This window comes from Lepidothrix coronata, unplaced genomic scaffold (genome assembly GCF_001604755.1).
Source record: "Lepidothrix coronata isolate B3197 unplaced genomic scaffold, Lepidothrix_coronata-1.0 Scaffold5, whole genome shotgun sequence".
Lineage (NCBI taxonomy): Eukaryota > Metazoa > Chordata > Aves > Passeriformes > Pipridae > Lepidothrix > Lepidothrix coronata.
This window is the reverse complement of record NW_016690185.1, coordinates 5,845,213-5,865,365: the sequence shown is the minus strand read 5'-3', so window position 1 is coordinate 5,865,365 and position 20,153 is coordinate 5,845,213. Positions and strand designations below refer to the sequence as shown.

The 20,153-nt window shown below is 41.6% G+C and overlaps 1 protein-coding gene across 2 annotated transcripts in view; it reads left to right on the top strand.

The window, feature by feature from the left end:
• Window positions 1–20,153, top strand: part of CEP85L (centrosomal protein 85 like) — a 142,273-nt gene that overhangs the window by 26,954 nt on the left and 95,166 nt on the right. The window contains exon 1 of one of the 2 annotated variants that reach the window (XM_017828859.1): window positions 6,775–6,844. The exons of the other annotated variant lie outside the window; for it this stretch is intronic. Coding sequence (XP_017684348.1) covers window positions 6,796–6,844 — 49 coding nt within the window. The 5' untranslated portion in view covers window positions 6,775–6,795. Of the gene's footprint in view, window positions 1–6,774; window positions 6,845–20,153 lie in introns of those variants that run through there. 2 annotated transcript variants of the gene reach the window in all.

The following is a 20,153-nucleotide window of genomic DNA, read 5'->3' as shown; positions in this document are numbered from 1 at the left end:
GGTGGATTCGTACGTATGTCACATAGGAACCCTGAGGTCCCATGAAACAAATCTGATGAGCACTGTGGTCAGTAAAAACTAGTACGGTCCACTTGGTGCATTTCAGTCATTTTCTACCTTCTTGGGTGAACAGGGTCTGTCTAAAAACGTATGTGCTAATGTATATATTTCTTGGTTTATTGTGAGAAGGATACAAGGCACAAGACATAAGCCAATTAGGCTTAGCAGAGTCAGGGATATCAAAATCAGAGTGTTTTCTATTGCTGCCTGTCCTGCACGCTCTCCAGTTCCCAGCAGTGTCACGGCCGATGGCTGCTGGGAGCGGGCTGGTTCTGAGATATCTGCAGGGCGTGTGCTTGGTGGGTATAAAAGTGCTCCGTGAAACTGGATTTTATTCTACCAGCATAAAGCACCCTGTCATTTTAGGCACGGACTTCTCACTGCTGAGAGAAAACAAAGTAATACTGATACATTATTACAGTATAATGTGTATAGAGAATTATTGTATTGTATTAGTAGTGAATTATTGTAGAATCAATGTCAGTGATTTTTGTAGAATAAAAATCAATGGAGGAAAAAAATGGGGTGGGGAGCTTCATGAAGTTATCGTATTTATGGTTAAAGCATGAAAAAAAGTTTTCCATCTGACTTTTACATATGTGCATATGACAGCACTGAGCTGACTAAACTGAGCGCTGGCATAACTCCATTGACTTTACTGAAATTTCATCCCTTTGCAGCAATACTGGGTTTGGCTTAAACATGAGTGACCAGATAATTTTCTGACTGGTAATGTTTATAGGTTGTATTTCTGACTTGGAGTAAACAAACTGCATAGTTCAAGCTATAAGCAGATAATGATGGCTACTTGGAAGAAATTTCCATATTCAAGTATTCATACAATGTTGCATCCTAACTGGCTGTGCTGTAGTGTCTTTGGATTTCCTGTAACAGTTACTTGCAATTTAAAATTCTGATTTCTCCAAAGTTATATAATTCATCAGGGATGTTTGTTGCAAAAGGAAAACAGGATTTATTCCCTTCTGTGCCAAGGTGGAGAAGGACCAGGGAATGTGACTGCACGATCTGATCCTTTGTTTCAGTGACTGCATACAAGGGGGTGCTTTTTGATTAACCTTTGAAGCAGGTAGGTTTAAACAGGTCAGGCTAAATGTTGCTTTGTGTTTCTGATACAGCAGTTACTTCACATTTGGGGTGGAGTTTAACATACATGAAGAAGCTTAAAAAAAATCTGCAAATTATTGTGCAGCAATATCATCCAATGCTTTATCCTTCTGCACTCACTTGTCTGTGTATAATACAGAGTGAAACAAGTCTGCCTTGAAGGAAAATGCCAACTATAAAAACTTGAGCACTGTCAGTGGCAGTTGGATTGAAAACCTGAACTGAAGCACTGCTGAGGCTTCTTCTGTTTTAACACAGAAAAGCAAATACAAAAAGTTCAGTGTTTTCATAATGCCAAATTGAAAAGGTTTTAGTACAGCCACTGTGAAACTGCATTGTGCCTGCCTCATCTGATGACCGGTAGCACACTTATTTCATGACTCCATTTTCTTCATTTTGTTGGTCTTTCTCTCTTAAAAATACCAAAGAATATTATCAATACTATTGATACATCATCATTTCTTATTCATTATTGCAATGAAGCTTCTAGACTGCAACAGGTCCCAAATATGGCCTTCATCAAATATTTCAGCATCATAATAGATGTAAAATATCACCAGGAGGTCTCAGCCCTCTCTCTCAAGAGGATTTACAGCTAGCTAACTCATTTTGTATTAGAACTATTGCGGAAAAGATGATCAGTGTTCCTAAAATAAGACAGTGTGTTCACAGAAAGTGAAGGGGACGAGTGGGCTCAAGAACAAGTGAACTGGAGAAACTCTAAAAAAGTCATGCAATGAGAGTAGGAGAAACAATTTTTTAAAAATACTTTTGTTTTATGAAAGCATAATGTATTGCGAGGAAGCTGGATATGTCCTGGTGGGGACAGGGGAAGAGGCTCACTGGCTGCTCTAGTACAAGCACTTAAACTTTATAGGAAGCAACCCTGGAAGCCTGGGAGTAGAAGGCCTGCCTCTGGCCTGTAGTATTTTACATATTCTCTCCATCTCCTCTGGGTCCCACCCCTGCATATATTCTTCTTCCTGCATTATCAGAGTTGATGACACAAAGTTGATTTAGATCTCTTAGACTTATTTTAAATTCATATCACACACACACAAAAAAAAGTGTAAAATTCTGGACTCCAAAGGGTCTTTTAGCAAAGATGTAAAGAATTTCTCAGGTGAAAATCTGATTCTGAAACCTGAAACATTAAGAAGACTGATATTTCAGGAGGCTGGTAATAAATCACAGTTATGGTAACAACAAGCTGCTTGGTTTGATCCTCTATCACAGTGTAAGCTGTTAGTGAAAGCGAGGTGCAAAGCAGATTCAAATCAGTATCAACTTGTGCTCCTTTGTGAAAGATGCTCACTCCCATTTGCTTGTAGAAAAGGCAAAAATAAAAACATTGTGTTCACTGTTTTTTCATGATGCCTGCTTTGCAGATATTAGGTGACACAGTTTATTGTTAATGCTGCACAGTGCACACCATGTACTTTGAGCGAAACATTTCAGTCTTTTGTAGGCCAACCTGCCCCTACCAGCAGATGTGCAGTTTATTTGGTACATTAATCTGTTCTTAATTATAGTGCCACCCAATACAGTCTTGCGGTTATTTTTTTGAAAACAGGAGGAATTGCTCTAAGGCTTCTTAAAGGCTGATAAGACTTTGCTAGGACTCAGTGTTCAGCTGAAGAACTTGTGGGTGGAGGAAAAGGATTTCTGTACTTAGTGAAGCAACTCAATAATTGAAAAATTGTGATTTTAATTTCAAAGTAATTTACAATATAGATGTGCTTGCAGAAATACCACTCTCGCTTCTTGATAGAATGCACACATGCTTGATGTCTTAATTAGATAGGAGAAATTGTCTGCATTCGCTTAGAACAATGTTTAGGTATTTAGCATTCAGGCTTTTTTAATAATCTTTTAATTCTATTAAATGTGAAAGCAAGTGCTTAGAATAAACATTGAACTTATTTCTGGCTTTAATAAAAAAAATGCTGTTTTCACAGTTATGCTTCAGCCTAATTCCATTTCAAGCATTGTGTTTTTACTCAGAGGCAAAAAAAAAGGTTGTGATTTCTAAACCTGGAGATAGATCACAAATCTAAGATGTGTTGCAATTGACCTTAATGAGACAGCATCTGCCTAGTACCAGTGCTTAAGCTCTTATCTTCTATTGTCGTTTTTGTTTCATTCTGCCAAGAAGGTGGAGCTTGTGTCAGATAAAAAGAGGTGGGGAGAAGGCTTTTCAGACAATAAGAAATAGAGTCCATTCATTGTCTGGAGCATCAGATTTCACAATAGTTATCCAGGGATGCAGGCTGTTTCCACTTACCCTTGATCATGTGTAAGGTTACACGAGTTTTCCCTTATACCATGCTGCTGTTTTCCATGAGTACTGAGACCTGTATACCCCTCCTGAGTGAGGCAGCACTGGAACACAGATTGTTATGCTCCTAATTCTTATCCAACCCAAGAGATGTAAAATGTGATAAGCTTAACAGTCGGACTTGATGATCTTAGAGGTCTTTTCCAACCGTAAGGATTCCATGATTCTATTCTAATGCAAGTCACCTTGGTATGGGTACGCTCCCTTAGGCATAGAAGGACTAAGGCATGAGTGAGGACTGAGGACCAGAGCCAGTACTACCCACCAACTCTGCACGGCTGAGCCTTCTAGGTGGGACAACAGAGACTTGCCAAGAAGAGGGACTTGGGATGTCCTCAGGGCCTGCTGCATTGCCAGGTTGAGATCCATGTGAAAGTAGAGCCTTGCTTCAGCAGCATTAAATAGCACAAGCTCATCTTTGCAGGAGGTCCAAGCCAGTCGTTACATTTCTTCGAGAGGTTTTGGAAAATCTAAAGCAAATACTCCACCTGGTCTAGAACTGTGTACACAAGCAGACTGCAGACGCAAAACACTGCTGGATAGAGAATTAAGTATTAACAAGCTAAAATTTATTTATAGAGTAAAACTACTGGCTTCAATTTGGCCTAGTTTCCAGACAGATACACTGATATTATTTGCGGTGAAAAAGCTTTACTAATTACATTCAGTTTCTATAAAAATAACTTAAAATCCAATCAAAATGATAGATGCGTCTCAGGTTCTGTTATCTTACTGCTTGCATTCAAGCATGTTTTTTTCTTTTCTGCTCTGAGCAGTAGCACTGTCAAAGCACAGATGCCCCAGCAGGGACACCTTGGAAGACACAGCCCTGCAGTTGGAGGTGATTCAGCCAGACTGCCTGGTTGTGTTCTGCTACTCTCATCTTGGCCTTTTCATCTGTTCTTTTTTTCCTCTGTGGTGTTGTTCACAAGTAGACAGGAGACAGATAGGAAACTGCAAGGCTTCCATGAACGGCAATACCAAAGTACATAAAAACACTGCAGTGACACTTATTAGGGGATAGAAGAACAGTTATCACACCTTTTCCAGGCATGCAGCATTCTGCGGTCATGATAAGGCTCTGGGTTCCTGCAACTGCATTACAGGACAGCATCACAAACTCCAGAGCTCAGCAGCCCTGAGGCAATTTTTCTTCTTACCTGTAGCTAGACGCCTTCCCCTTCTTGATATTCAGCTTCCTTATAGCTCATTGCATCCTCCTGTACATATGCTAAGTATTCAAGTTTATCCAACAAAGTAGTATGCAACAAATATTACATGCAGACAAGTCCTTTAAAGAGGTCTTGAACTAAGCTGTTTACATGTTTCTTGGTCTTGAGTGTTTTGCTAGATACTTCAGTTTTTATTCTTCCTTCTTACAGTCATGTTTATCTACTATAGTCTCTCTTGCAAACATTCTTCAATATTGAAGCTGGCTTCAGGGTTGAAAGGCTGGAAAATTTCATTAAGGTGTTATCAACAATTATTTAGTTTCCTGCATTGGTGTTCTACTGTAAGTCAATGTTTGTGGGTTCTTGAAAATGTGTCTGATCTCTTATCATTCAGAGGACTTCAGGCTACACTCTGAAAGTTTTGACAGGATCTCCTGCAGTTTTAGTATTTGTTTTTTTTATTCAATATTTGCTAACTTTTTAAAGCCCTTGTTTCTACAACTCTACCTACAAAACACCCACGGACAGTTACACTCTGTAGCTAAAACAAGCTGGTGAGGAATGCACACCATGTCAGGTCTTCAGTGAGTGCGTAAGGGCTTTATACAGACAAGAAACAGGAAGAAATAACAAAATGCAGCATTTCTACATGCTCATGCCAGTACTTCTGAGGTCTCTCTTTTACATTATGAATACCAAGCTAGGCATAAATAAAACATGACTTATGCAGAAATATAACATATAACTTTCCAAAGAGATAAAAGCTATTCTGTAATCATCAGCTACTAATTAAAAATGCATTGGGTCAGCAGGAACTGTTTGAACACAATTTTTTTTATTGATTGTGAATGTTTCCACGTGAATACAGAACTGCTCGTGTTTCACCTCACCTCCCCAAGCTGTCATGCCCATCATACTCTGCAATGCTGTCTGAAGCATTGCTTTTCTTGGTGGTGGCGGGCTTTGTAATTTTGGGATAGTTATGCTGAAGTTAGAAGCTGTTTGAGTGTTTTCTCCTCCTCTTTATGTTTTTATCTGATGATGGAGACTGCTGAACACTTGTTCAGAAGGTAGTTTACAATGGGGACACCGGGCTGGCAGACACAAGCAACAGTAACACGAAAGTTGCTATTGCACAAATATCTCTTGAAGTGTTTGGAGCAGACTCAAAGCAGCTTGGGGCTGGAGGGGGCCTTTTACCGGGTTTGAATTACTGCTGACAGGAGCGTTTTGTTCCCAGTCCCGTGGCTTCAACTTTTATGATGCTTTTGGTGGAACCGATCGTTCAAACGAATGTTACCATTCTTCTTTATTTCCGCTTCGATTTCTTACTAAAACAAAAAAAAAGTAGAGGAAAATTGTGATCTTATTATGAACTCTACTTAGTAAAGTCCGCGCGTAGTGGCCTCGGGTATTTCCAATGCCGCAACTTTGGAGTCAGGCGTTTCACCCTCCTTTACCGACTGCCTTCACACCACGCCGAGTGCTGTCAGTTCGGCGCCTTGCCCGGTGACAGCCACACGCCGCTGCCCACCGGCCCTTCCCGAGCGGGCGGGACGCGCGGGTCCCGCGGGCGGACGAGGGAGCGAGCGAAGAAGCCCGAGCCCAACGGGAGCCCCCGAACCTCCTCTGCGGCCCCGGCGGAGGGCTCTGGGGCCCGGGCGGGCGGGATGTTGCGGGCTGTGCGGGGCTGGGCCGGTCAGACTCGCCCCCCGCCGCAGCCCCTCGCCGCCGCTCGCCCCGTGGGCCGGGTTATGTAAGCGGGCGCCCCCGAAGCAGCGGCAGCCGCAGCAGCATCTGCGGCGTTCCCGCCCCTGTCTCCGCCCCGCTCCCAGCGCTAGAGAGGCAGGAGGCGGCAGCGGCAGCGCAATAGAGCAAGTTTTGTCTCCTACGAGGGGGCGGCGAGGTCCCACGGCCCTCGGCAGTGCCGGCACCATGGCCGCGGCGCCTCTGGGGCGGGCAGCAGCTCCCGCCGCGGCGGCAGCGCCCCGCTGAGCTCCCCGGGCAGCGGGAGCGGCCGCCTCCGCCGCCCCTCCGGGCCGCCCGCCCGCCCGCCCGAGAGCGGCGGTCCCCCGGCACGGCCCGGCCCGGCGCGGCACCATGTGGGGCGGGCTGCACCCCCAGCCCGGCTTGCGCGGCTACAAGGCGGGTAAGGAGCGCTGAGGAGGGAAGGGAAAGGAAAGGGGCTGGGGCCGGGGCCAGGGCCGGGGGGAGGCACATGGGCCCCGCGCCGCTTCCCCTCCCCCGGCCCGGCCCGGCCCGGCTGCTCCCTCCCGGGTCCCCACAGGAACGCCTGAGGAAATGTCTCCCTCCCACTGCGGGCGGGAAGCGGCGCGGCCCCTTCCCCACACCCGGCTCCCGGAGGGGGGACGTGGCGCCCGGAGAGGGTGCGGGGCCGGCCCGGTGGAGAGGCCGATTAGGCGTCAGCGGCATCGGGCCGGCCGGGGGCTCAGCGCTGCCTTAGCTGGACCTTGCAGCGGATGATAAAAGCTGAGCTTAACCTACATAATCCGTTTCCATGTTTCGGGCTTTCGTTTCCCTCCCCGGTTTGTTAGTATACCCTTAGGCAGAGACTGGAAGCGTGCTTCTCTTGATGCTTTTTCGCTTTAAATTTAGACCGCAACAAATGGGTCGAGTCCTATTTTACCTTTTTTTCCCCCACCACTTCGCTGTCTCTGGATTAATTAGAGCCTAGTTCCTGCGGGTTGGCAGGGATGCGTTGATAGGTTAGTGCTTGGAGTTAGGTTGTTCCAGGAGAGACACCTATCTGTGAGCGATGGGCTGACTTCCCCCCGTCAAGGCTGTCAAACTGGAGGAGGAAAACTGGTGAATTGGCTTTAGAGCCGTGTGAACATTACTTTTGGGCAGGTGAGGCAAGGTACTGGCTCTTTTGGATGCTCTTTTCAGGGTTTGGAAATACTACTAACTAGATCACCTTCTGGCAGAGCTTCTGCAAATATTTTGTCATGTTTTGATTTATTGAAGCAATTGATCACAGCGGAGGTCTGTGATTTGGCTCTGCCATTGCAAGTGCAAAGTAGTGCTGTTGGAGTAATTTTTTTGCTTCGGAAGTTTGGGTTTATGTTTTAGTGTTGGGATTGCAAAACATGAGTGTATAACGTGTATATGGTTAGTTGACATATGTAAATAGCGGGATTGTTTTGCTTTCGACTGACAGGGTTTTTCTTGCAAATACAAGAGCTGCTAAGACGTTCTCAGCAGCTGCCCGAATCTCTACAAGTAGGCTAATGTTCATCCCTAGAAGGTGAAAGAAGACATTGTTCCTTTTTTCTGTACTGTGATTAAGTTATTAATTTCTGTGTATAACACGTTCACCTTGTTGAAGCCTTTTTATTTTTTTTTAATTATTCAGTGCTTCCTGCAAAATAATGGAATTACATTATCTTTGTGCTACAGCTTGCAAAGATAGTGGATATTCTGAACAGTAGGTGCAGAGATTTCAGTTAATTTGATGGAAACTGCAGGAATTTAGAGTGTTTCAATTCTTGATTATTTGTGTTTAGGGCAGGAATATTAAAAGGTTATGTCACAAGTGTAGTCTGACACTAACTTCAGACTGTTGCAAAGGTTGCTGATGTTTGTTTTCCATTAGTTTCAGGAAACTTTAGATTGTGCCTCTTGGTACAGTGTCTTTCCTTTTGTTTGGGGTCAAATAAAGTGTTTTAATACTGTGTTCAATTTGTCAGCAATTCTGATTGGTGAAGTATTGGATGAATGTTTTACTTTTGCATGTTTGTCAGAATGGTCTTTAAGATTCAAGAACAAATTTTCTATGTTGCTTTTCCCTCCTCCCCAGTCCCCTCATTCCTTTCGAACTTGTATTAACCCAGAGTATTTAATATATGTTTATCTGTAAGCACTAGAAGTGTAAGGTACAAAACTGGTAGAAAAACATCTAATTTGAGATAAGATTAACAGAAAGTAGTGATTAATTAGAAAGCAAGTAGGTGAAGGTTTAACCTTGAGATATCATCTGTGCTCTATAATTTCCAGCATAGGAGTCGCCTCCTTCATCTCTCTTACTGGGAAAGAGTCGAGAAGCTCTTTTGTGAGGTTTGTAATCTGTCTAAAGCAGTGGAAGTTAATTAGCTCTATGCAGGTATTTATTGAAGGGATGACAGCTACTAAGATCCTGTTATTGCCATGTTAGATATTTTTTTTTTTTTCAAGGAAGCTGTCCATGGGAAAAGTATTTTGTAGCAAACAGGAGCATCCTACGAGGAAGCAGAAGTTCAAGCACTTATTTTTAAGCTGAAGGAATTTTTCTTCTGTCAAGATATGTTTAATTCTTTAATGGCAACTACTTGCTATAGATTCTGATTGATCTGGGAGCATAACAGTAACTTGATAACTCTTATTAAACTGTATTTATTACTGAAAAGTGTTCTGTTTTGCTAGTTGTACTCTAGTTATCTATAGATATATGTATTTAGAAGTCTTAGTTTTGTTGAAAATCGTACAGTTCCCTTACAAAGCTAGGTGCTTACTGAAGTATTCTATTTACACAGGGGAATTACCAGTTTTTCAGTAATAGATGCAAATTAATTCTGGTTATCTTAAAATGTAACAGGCAAGGACACTTCTTGGGGCATATTTCATTTGTGGCCTTCAGTTTTATTCTCTTTTCTAATTTGCATATTGTTCCTGCTTTTTGGTTCAATGGGAGTGCATTCTCTGAAAACAAGTGTGCTGTCTTGTTTGCATCCCGCTGGAATTTTTTTTAGATAGGTGCTTCTTGTTTAATCAGTGAATTTAATGGCAAAGTTTGCTGCCCGTGTGAAATAAATTCAGCTTCTTACAGTCTCAGTGCCTGTCTGAAAAATTAAATTGCTATTTTTGGAGTGTATATGATTGACCTAGTCTTTCAGTCTTCTTGTACACATGTAACTGTTTATGAAACACTTATACCTCTATAAAGACAGCAGTTTGCCATGTGCTGCAGGAATTTAAATAACTGCAGTGAAGGGCATGCAGCATTTTAATCCATTTGCTTATTAATCTAGACCAGCCTTTAAAATGCACACTTGGTTAATAGCTCTTTTAAGACTATGAAAGTGTTCATCTAGATGTGTTTTACCTCTGGGGCATGCAGTCATTCAGTTAGGCCATGTGTGTCCAACAGATGCCTGTGGAAAGTGAAACCAGCACACTTTAAAATGAAATGACAAGTATTTATTACTTTCAGTAAACTGTACCGCCTCTAGTCAGGCTTCTCTCCACTGTCCAATATTATCTATTGATAATAATGGACATCAAAAAGATATTATTGACACTCCCTAAAAATAGTAGCCTGCACCCCTCTGCCTCTGGAGCCCTGGCTGTGTGGTTTGCCCTGCGTTCTTGTACTTGAGCCTTATTGGCAGCCTGACACACGTGGATCTGAAAGATTATTTAATGGTGTCACAAGCAAAATGTGAACAGCAATAAGGTCACAACAGTTTGTGGAGCACTACCTTCCTGGGGTACCCATGGGCTTCACAGGCAGCTTCCTAACAGCTGGCATGGGGAGGGTGCAGCTGATGACACTTGTTTTCATTATGTGAGGTGGGGGAAGGGACAGAAATCCAGTGGGTTTGTTTCTGTAACAAGTTTTCTTAGTCTGCTATTGGAGATCTGCAGCTGGGGATGTGACAGCTCTTGGAATATCTTGAGAAGGCAGGTTTATGTTTATGGGCTAGGCAAAGCAATAAATGGTGAGTTAGTCCACGTGTAGACTTCAAATTGGTTACCAGTTATAAGTGTATATATACGTTTGCATATGGTGCATTGTAAAGATTGATCACCTGAGCTTAAAAATGTGGTGTTCCTGCTGCTAGAATGGCCTCTACTGTCTTTCACAGATCACTGCGAGGTCAAATGACATTCTGTGTTTGAGTGATGGTGAACAGGAGCTACTTACTTCCCTTCAAAAACAATGCCTTTGTTTTTTTCCTCCCTCTGGGCAATTCACTTTTATGGATGTAGCATCTACTCTTTTAGTTCGTGCAGAACATGTATGTCTTAACTGCTGGGCATGAGAAGAGAGGTGGATGTGAGGGTATATTATAGTGTTGGTCTTGGGGCTTAGGAGTTTTTCTGATCTCTTGTATGTTAAACATTTACTCACTGAATAATAGACCTGTGTTTGCGGTAATTCTGTGCTTTTGAAACTTTAATTAAAGGAAGTAGTAATTTATGTAACGATTTTGAGAAGAATGCATTCATTTTAAATGGTTGTACAGAATAAGGATATAGTAAAAAGCAGCCTGAGCCATCACATCTGCCCTAGGAGGTGGTGATGAAGGAAGTGCTAGTAGGATAAGAGCATCTGTAGCTTTTCAAAAGAATGTCTAGGATTTATGCCCACCAAATATTGATTCTTACAGTTGCAAATTATTTATGCTAAGATTTTAGTTGGACGTTTAATACTTGTTAAAGAACCCATGTGTTTCAAGATATGGAGCACTTGCCAAATACAGTAAGAGTACATGGTGGTAAGAACAGCTGGAAGCCTCCTAAGTTGCACGACTTGAGGTTGTATCCAGAGGTGGTCATCTGCCATTGTTCGAAGCAAAGTTTGTTCACTGTAGACAAGTTACTTAAGAAGAGAGATAGTGCTACACTTGTTCAGTGTCACCTGCTCTGCCTTCTGTACTCTTTGGATGCTTGTTTCTATCATACAACTTGTCTGTGGTTTAACAGTTGGAGAGTTTAACTGATTTTCAATTCCTATGCTGGTTGTTCTTTGGCTGAAAAAGTGCTGACTTGGTTGTAGTTGTCAGTAGCCTCTCAGATGCCCTTGAAGTTGTACACTGACAATGAGACAGTCTGATTGTGGTTGTGATTAGCTTTAAAACACATTCAAGTGTATTCACTGTGTAATTCAAAAAGTGGCTTTCTCACTGGCTTCTGCCGTGGGTTAGCCATGGCTGGCTGCCAGACATTCACCCAGCCGCTTCCCACTCCCCTTGCTCAGCGAGACAGGAGAGAAAACAGGGTGGAAAAGCTTGTGAATTGAGAAGACAGAGAGATTGTTTTTTTCTGTGACAGTAGCTGGCAAGTGGACTTGACCATGGCGTCAGTCCATGTCAGCTACTCTTCACGCTCTTTCCTTGTGTTATTGCCTTGCGCCAGCCTGATCTCTGTAGGGCCTTACAGGGAATCTCTGTGCAGGTGCTTGGAGCTCCTGCTTCTCCTCCTCCCCTCCTGCTCTCGCCTCTGGGCTCGCAGGGCTGTTTCCTCGCAGTTTTTCCACCCTCACTCATTGCTTCTGGACTGTGTTTTGCTCTTTCTTAACAAACGCTTTCTCCAAAGTGTTGCTATCGTGTTTGTTGGGTTGAGCAGTGCCCTGAAGTGGGTGGCTTGGAGCTGGCTGCAACCAGCTGTGTCCAACCTGGCGCAGCTCTGGACACTCCTCACAGAGGCTGCCCTGCAGCCCCAACCAGCATGTGGGCACCTGCAACCCCCATAAAATTTCTTCAGAAAGAAGTCATTGTGTTTTGCTATTTCTTTCAGTAGACCTCGAATAATACTATATATAGTGTCATGAAGTTTATTCCTGCCAACACTGGGGGAAGGTGTGGGAAGGTGTACTGAAGTATAACAAGGTTCTGGTGTCTGCCGTAGGCTCCTACATGAAGTTTCTTGCTGTCTAGGGCAAGTTGAGGAGATACTGAATGTAGCAAGTGGGAAACTCAGATCAGCTGCAGAAGCACAGAGGTGGATGGCTGGAGAAGAGGAGGAGAACATGCAGCAGGGAATAACTCATGTAAATATGCTCACAAGTGTCTTAGTCCTGACATATCATCCCTTGTGTTTCCTGAAACTGCTGAGACCTGTGGAATTGCCCCTGGGGATGCAATGCGAGCTTTCCCTGGGCTCTCCGCTCCACAGCATCTGGCTTGGTTGCCTGGGCACAAACATCCTATTGATTGCACAGCCACGCTCAAGTGACCTATTTTTCTGCAGCCAGCCATGCCATAAATGACACTGCATCTTTCTGTTCCTCATTCCACAGGGATCTTTGCTGTTTTTTGAGATTCAGCTGGCCCATCTGTGAAAGGAGGAACTAACACAAATAAAAGAAGGTCGAGTTTAGAGAATTTTTTTCTCTCTTCTTTTAAGATGTGATAGTCCCTAAAATGTGGGAAAATGTGGCAGGTAAACCGCTTCTTTTTCCTGAAGGGGTGTATGTGGGTGGATTGCAGGGCATGATTTTATTTTACAGGTAAGATAATCTAGTGCGTAGTTGCTCCCACCTTTCTGTGTACCTCCGCTCATGTATCCTTATTGCATCCCATGTGCCCACTCTAGCACTTGTTCAACCTTACAGCAAGCAAAGTGGGGAGGCTGGACCAGGAAAATGCTGAAGTTAAATGCTGAAGGGGAGGGGCTACAGTGGCCTGACCCTCGTGTCGGGAACCTGACAGGAATCTTATCAGTTTCACTGCAGGAAGCATCTGCACTGATATCAGGCAGGTGTGGAATATTTAGAGTCAAATGGACTACCTCTTCAATCAGCTCATGGAGAGTGGAAAAATCTCCCAGCATAGTCTTGGTTTGCTGCTGCTGCTGCCATCAGGAAGTGTATAGTTAATCCTCAGGCTTACCATGAAGGCCAAGGAAGATTAAGAGTGAGGATCAGGAAAAAGTGACATTAATTCCGTTGGACAGCGTAACTTCCACCAATTAGTGGACTTGCATACAGGTTTAAGCAAGTCCAGGATAAATGGATAATGACTGAAGTAGTACTGGAGACTATCTCAGTCCTACTAAGGAAGGGCAGTGCCAGTAGTGTCAAGGAAAAGTCATAATTGCCTCTTCATTAAAATACCTGAAGTAGACTTAGCAAATACAAGTAGAAGAGCAAAAGATGCTTTTCAAACTTTTAGCTTCCTAGTACGTTAGAGACCAGTGGTGTGGTATTCGGACAAGAAACATTCTTGAATCATCCTGGAGTCAGATCTGAGATTCCTTATAAGGTATCCTTGTGCTTTTAATGTTTCTTTTATGCCTTTTGTAGCATAATTTCCAGATGGTGTGGACAGTGGCAACTTTTTCAAATGTTTCAGAATAAATAAGACTTTTCTTATTTTAAGTCTTATCTTTTTTATAAGATGGTATCTTCTCTCCCAAATGCCTACTCTTCAGCAAAGCTATTTATACCTTTTGGCAATTCTCAACCTTTGGAGGCATTCTTATAGTTGAGAATTAATGCTTTGTATGAAAGTTCGATGACAAACACTAATCAAAGACCTGATGGTTCTGTGGGTAATAAGAAAAAAAAGTATAAAGTGTAGTGACCCAGCTGAAAGCACAAAAAGACATTGGAAATACCATTACTTCTAACTTTATTCCTTTTGCTAGTTTGGAAAGACAAAGATAACAGTTACAGTCTTAACTTCTTCCTGTTCTCTCCGTCATCTGAAATACCAAACTGATTGAACAAGGACTTTTGTGCAGCTGATAGAATTATTGTAGTGTAAAGTTTTACATTAAAAGCAGTTGTAGTTGGGTAGACAGAAAGACAAGAGGTACAAGTTTTGAGTGGAATTATCCTGGGTTGATGGTGTATTGTGTGAAGGATTTTTTTCTTTTTATCTGGTACTTTTTAATTTTCAGGGTATTGTCTGTCCTTATATTGAATAGGTGTTAGTGGAAGGTGAAGAGCTAAGTGAGGGGAAAAGTTGTGCTCTGTGACATGGGCATTGGAAGTTTGTAAGGAAAATCTCCTAATGACTTACATGAAGGGAGCAGTTCATCCTTTTAACCCAAATATAACAGTGTGGGAACTCCTTTACATGATGTGCATACTTCTGTTAGCATGCACTAAAACTATAGCCTGGAGGCTCAGTCTCTGGTATGTTCCTATTAAAGTAGATGCTGTTGTGTGTGTAATGCACATTAGACTTCTTTGACAACATTAGGATTTTTTCCATTGCTTTTCTTAAGCAAAATATTTCAGTGAAATTTTATTTTGTGGGAGTCTCTGTCTTCACCATTTATTTTGGTGTCAAAGGTACCTTTAGATCTAATATTTGACTACAAGGAGGAGAGAAATTATTAACTTTTTTTTTAAAAGTAAGGCTGCTAAACTCCTTTATTTGATCCACTTGGAAAGTTTGGGAGCTGCTTAAAACCATTTAGTGTTTTTTGACTCATTCTAGCAGTTATGATTACTTCACTTTTCTCCATGCTTAGAAGAGATTGAATTAACTCTTTAATCAGAAAGAGGGAGAACAAAGGTAATTCTGTAAGAAAAATGTTAGAATGACAAAAAACTTGGAGAAAAACCTGATTATGGTTTTAAATACCAGTAAAGCTAAGCTGTAAGAAGGGGTGAAACATAGATGGTAATCTGTGATCAGTAGCTTTTTTTTTTTTGATAGGAAGATGCAGCTGATCAACTACAAGTGCACAGCTTTTTTGTCAGACCCTAGGAACTGACTGCATGTCCTGAGGACTTGCTGTTCAACGTTTATATTAACTTTAATGTGTTTATTTTCCTGGATGTTCCCCTCTTCCTATTGTAATTGATAAACTTTCTAAGTTTAAAAGGTAGCTTTTGCTTCTGCAGTTACTATATGGAAGTGAATGGAAACTAAAAATATAATTTTGTGTTTCTGTGGGGTGAATAGTGCATTGAGTCCGAAGACAAACACGCAAGCCAGCAGAGCAGGCATGAGGTAATAGATGTGGTCTGTGAGCCAAATGTGAAATAAGAAACATCTGCAGTTTGTATTTTGAAGTTCTGTTTTATGCAAATGCTGTATCTGGAAGCAGGAAACTCACAGGAGTGCCATCAACAATTGGACTGAGTTTTTGGTCTTGCTCCTGTGATGAAATGAAAGCAAACCTCTTTCTTTCCTGAGAAGGGTTGGAATTTAATCATTGGGTTGATGTTAAATAACTACAGCTAAATGCTGTGTGTGTATAAATTATGAAGTGTGTTAAGAATTTGAGTTCTTGTTTTATGTGCTTTCTAGAGTGGAAATCAGGAAGGCAGAGCCCATTATTACATACTGTGTCACTCTTAAGGATTTTGCTACCTTTTTAGATAACAGAATGCTGTGTTGAACACAGCTTTCTGCTAGTTGAACAGATTTTGTCCTCCTCAGTGTAGCCAGCCAGAGATTTATGCCTATCTCGCTCCAGTTTAGAATGAGCCACAATGTGCAATTTGGCAGTAGTATAACCCTAGTTACTACCTAATTGCTGAGAGACCTGTATGTTCCCACTCCCTCCTTGGCTCTGCTTCTTGTCTGACCCCTTGCTGAGCAAGCTTAGGAAATCAAATTAGCAGATAACCTTTTCCGTAAGCAGGAACAGTTTGTTCCTGAAGCCCTTTCTGTGGGCTCTGGAGTGGCAGGGCTTATGCTGGGCAAGCAAAGGTGTCTGCGAAGGGTGAGCAGCCTTTGTGTAGCAGCTGACCACAAGATCCAGCCAGCTCTAATGTCAAACAGCGTTCTCAGCTCAAACCCATTTTAACCAGCAGCATAAGCTGGCCAGCTGGACTCTTTGATGGAAAGACAGAGCTGTGCACCTCTTACTTTCTATAGACACTGGTGTGGGGGTTGATAGTGAGCTACCTGATTATGTCTTTAAACTGCCTTGGCAAGATTTTCTAAAGCTCGTCTATCAAAATGACGCATTTATTATTCTTAGTTCCCATTGTTCCTTCTAAATCACACACGTTCCTGCATGGGATGCCTTGTAACTTGTTGTCGTACAGTCCCGTACACGTTTGTAAAGTTACAAAAATGGGACCTTGTGAAGGTTCACACTGAAATACTGTTTTGTACAGAAGACAAAGGTTTTATAGCTATAATTATCTATGATGAGAGGTTGTGCATTGAGCCGCTTCTCTAGGGGAGGAGAAACGAAACTGTTTAACTTTTATTAAGAAATTTGAGATGCAAAAGAAGCCAGAGATTTGGCTTCTTTAAATTAGGCTCTCAACTTACTTTAAGTTAGGCTCTCAAGAAATTGAAGCACAAGTTTATGTTCCTTAGAATATGACCATAGCTAGATTTTTATAATTGATGTTACCAATCAAGTGTATGTGTATTTTGAGGATTTTCTTCTTTCTCTCCTACTTTAATTTTTCTCCTCTACTATTTTATGATGTTTTTCTCTCTCTCTGGTAAATGAATTCTTTTCCACATTAACAATACAGAGGACAGGTATGGGCCTTTGTATACCAGGCAGTGTGTTATCAGGCTGTACAAGTAAAAATGTTGATAAAAAAGTCTCTCTCTCAATATTCTTCTATTTAAAGTCTTGCATTCCTGTTTTTCTTTTCCTGCTTCCCTCTATATCTGTACATTTTTATCTTTCTGCATACTTAGGATTGCTCTAATCGGTTTCCAAATGAAAAACTAGAACTTGGTTAAATAGCTTGCAGGCTCTGTCAAGAAAGCACTCTAATAAAGAATACGAGTGCTCAGGATGAATCATACTTTAGCTATCTGACACTGTGCTCTTGAGAAACTGAAATGTAAAAATTCAGTAGTTCAGGGCTGTCATTTCATCCCACCTTACCCGGCTTCTTATTGCACTTAGATTAAACTGCATCATCCACCTACTCTGAGCTGCATTCATGTGAGAGGAGGGACTAAGGCTTTCTGGTATCTGAGTTCATGGCCAGCTGGTAAAGCTGTGAGCTTCCACCACCTCCAGAGCGTTTGTGAAAAGGATCCTGAAATTGTCATCTGGCCACCTTCCCTGAAAGCGTTAGAAATCCTCTCTTTCCACTGTACTGCTCATCCTGGAAGAGAAGAGGTTTCATTGTAGACCTGGAACTTGTTTTGGACATTTGTTTTAATAAAAGTTGCAATTTATTTTGCAGAAGGATCATAGAGATGAAGTGCACCTAGGAAGTATGTGTCTAGGTGGTTAGGCTTGAGATGCCAGTTTTTAAACATTATTTTCAAAAGTATTTATTAAAGAATTTATTTGTCCAAATAAGTTTTCTTTTTGCCTTTGTCTACAAGGAACATTTACACGTCTGGATCTTTTTATTGTGTCAGGATATCAGATTGACTGAATGCACCTTATCATTTGCTTCACCTTTGACTGAAGGAGGCTGCCATTGAGCCATTCTATTGCTGACTCTCAGCTTTTTTTAAAACCCTATATAAATGTGTTAAAGTATGGCATCTGCTCTTGTGTCTACTTTTGAAAAGTTTTTTTAGCATTTTAGGTTCACCTGCCTCCATTTCCTTTTCTCACTGTATTGTCTTAGTTAAAAAAAATAGAATATTTTGGGCAAAGACTTGTGCATGAAACATACACTGGAGTGAAGTTGTCTTTAATCTTTCAGCAGTAGTGATTTTGCATATATGATGAGTAAACAAACATTTTCCAGTGGAAGAAAGTTTTTTTCCTGCAATACAGCAAATGGGTCACTGAGAGACCATTTTTGGGTTTGTTTGTAGACTTTTCCTTTTGAAAAGATGTGTGGTTACTTAGCCCTATGGGACAGGGAGAGAGTGCAGAAGAGAGTCTATGACACACTGAAGAATTCCTTGAGAAAGAGGGGTCTGTGTAGGAGTTGGGATAAATTCATCAGTATCAGGGGATTGTGCAAGTAGATGTGGGAGAATGAGCTTGGAGGTGGGTTGAGTTGTTTCAAAATACTGTTGTGTGATCTTCTGGCATAATTAGCAGGGGTTTGGGTAAAGGTACAGATGGTGAGGGTGAACTAATTAATGTTGGCAGTGTCTTTGGGCTGAATGCTGACTCTCTGTCCATGGAAGAGCTTCAGGCAGGCTTCAGTGCCATCCTGGCATGAAATACTATTGTACAGCCTGGTCACATCCATGATGACTAGAATGGAGCTTTGCTTATTTGTCAGTTTTGATAGTACTGTAGTGAGATATCTCCTTCAGAATCCTTTGACTGTATAAATTTACACTGGCTGTCATGGGTGATTCACTTTTGGTCACAATCTATGTCAGTCATGGTGTGGAATAGAAAAATCAGTATCCTTAAGTTAGGATGTTATCTGTTGTGAAACCCAGTTAAGTCTTTGGCTGCTACTTTCCATTCAGTGTCTAGGTAAAATAATAATATCATAGCTGTCACTTAAAAATAATAATCTTTACATTCAAGCATTTTTCAGGTATTTTAGGAAATAGATATTAAGATGGTGGTGTGATTATTTTGTGTATGTATATCAAATGGGAACTGTGCATGCCACTGAAATTAGGAGTGGTAATGATCCAGAATTAACTAGGAGACTTTCTGCCAGCAGTAGCTGACAGCATTCTGTAACACACAGAAAAAGATACATGTTTTTGTGGAGTGAAATTTCAACAACTGTTCTCTCTTAATAAGTAATCTACTTCCTGCACTTAATATACTTAGTTGTAAACGGATCTGTTTTAAATGTCTAGTCTGGAAACACAGGACTATGTTGGTATATTTAGCTGGCCAAATTTAAGGAGGTAGTCAACTTTTTGTATAAACAAGGCTCCTTCTGAGATTTGTTTGGAATCTCGTGTGTATTTTGCCATGTTTGTTGATGGAAATTACAGCTGGGTAGGATGACCCTGCTCTTCTTTCTCTTCTGGTGAATCTTATGAAAGGTAGATTTTTCTAGCCTGGTAAAGAATTATCATAGTCAGATGGTAATATACAGTTTAGCAGCATAAATATCTCTTAGAAGTTTTTGCTTGCTTTTCTTATCCCATTGTATTTTGGGCAGACGGACACTAGCTGTTGATTGGCAGACTTGAGATTAGAGCAGCAGGGTAAGGCAGGTGTGCTAACTGAGCAGTGTGGGGACTCCTGTGTATCTTCCTCTCTTATACTTGGTTCTTCTAGTGTAGGCTGTTTTCTGTGTGAAAGATCATATATTTGCAGAGAGCTGTTCAGAAAGGAGCTGGGGACCATAGAACAGGGTGCATAGCCGTTGGTGATTCCTCATAACTTGGCTTGGAAAGTTAGTTTCAAATAAAGAAAGTAATAAATTAATTTTTAAATAATGTCTTGGACTAACGAGTTCTATCAGGTCCTATTTTATGGGTTACTTACTGTTGCGACCTAATTATTGAGTCTGTTCCTACTATCTTGTTGCTTGTATTTATTTATGGTAGTGGGTTCAATCAGCTTTGAAAAGCTTTCTTTCATGTAGACGCTTGTATTTTTGTAATGGCCTTCTATGGAGTAGAGTCATCATTAGTTCAGCAAAGTAAAACAGTGATGCAGATATGCCATGAAATACTAAAAAGTGTAGACCCCTGGAATACGTTGTTAGCTATCTTTTTAGAAAAAACAGAGCATGTTTAATGTCAGGGAGGCAAAGAGAAAGCATTTCTTGGAAGTGATCATGGGCAGCTGTGTTCTGTTGACATGCCTAAAATAGGTTAAAACCCACATACAGGGGCCCCTGGTGGTCTAGTGGTTAGGGTGCAGGACTCTCACCGCTGTGACCCGGGTTCGATTCCCAGCCCCCC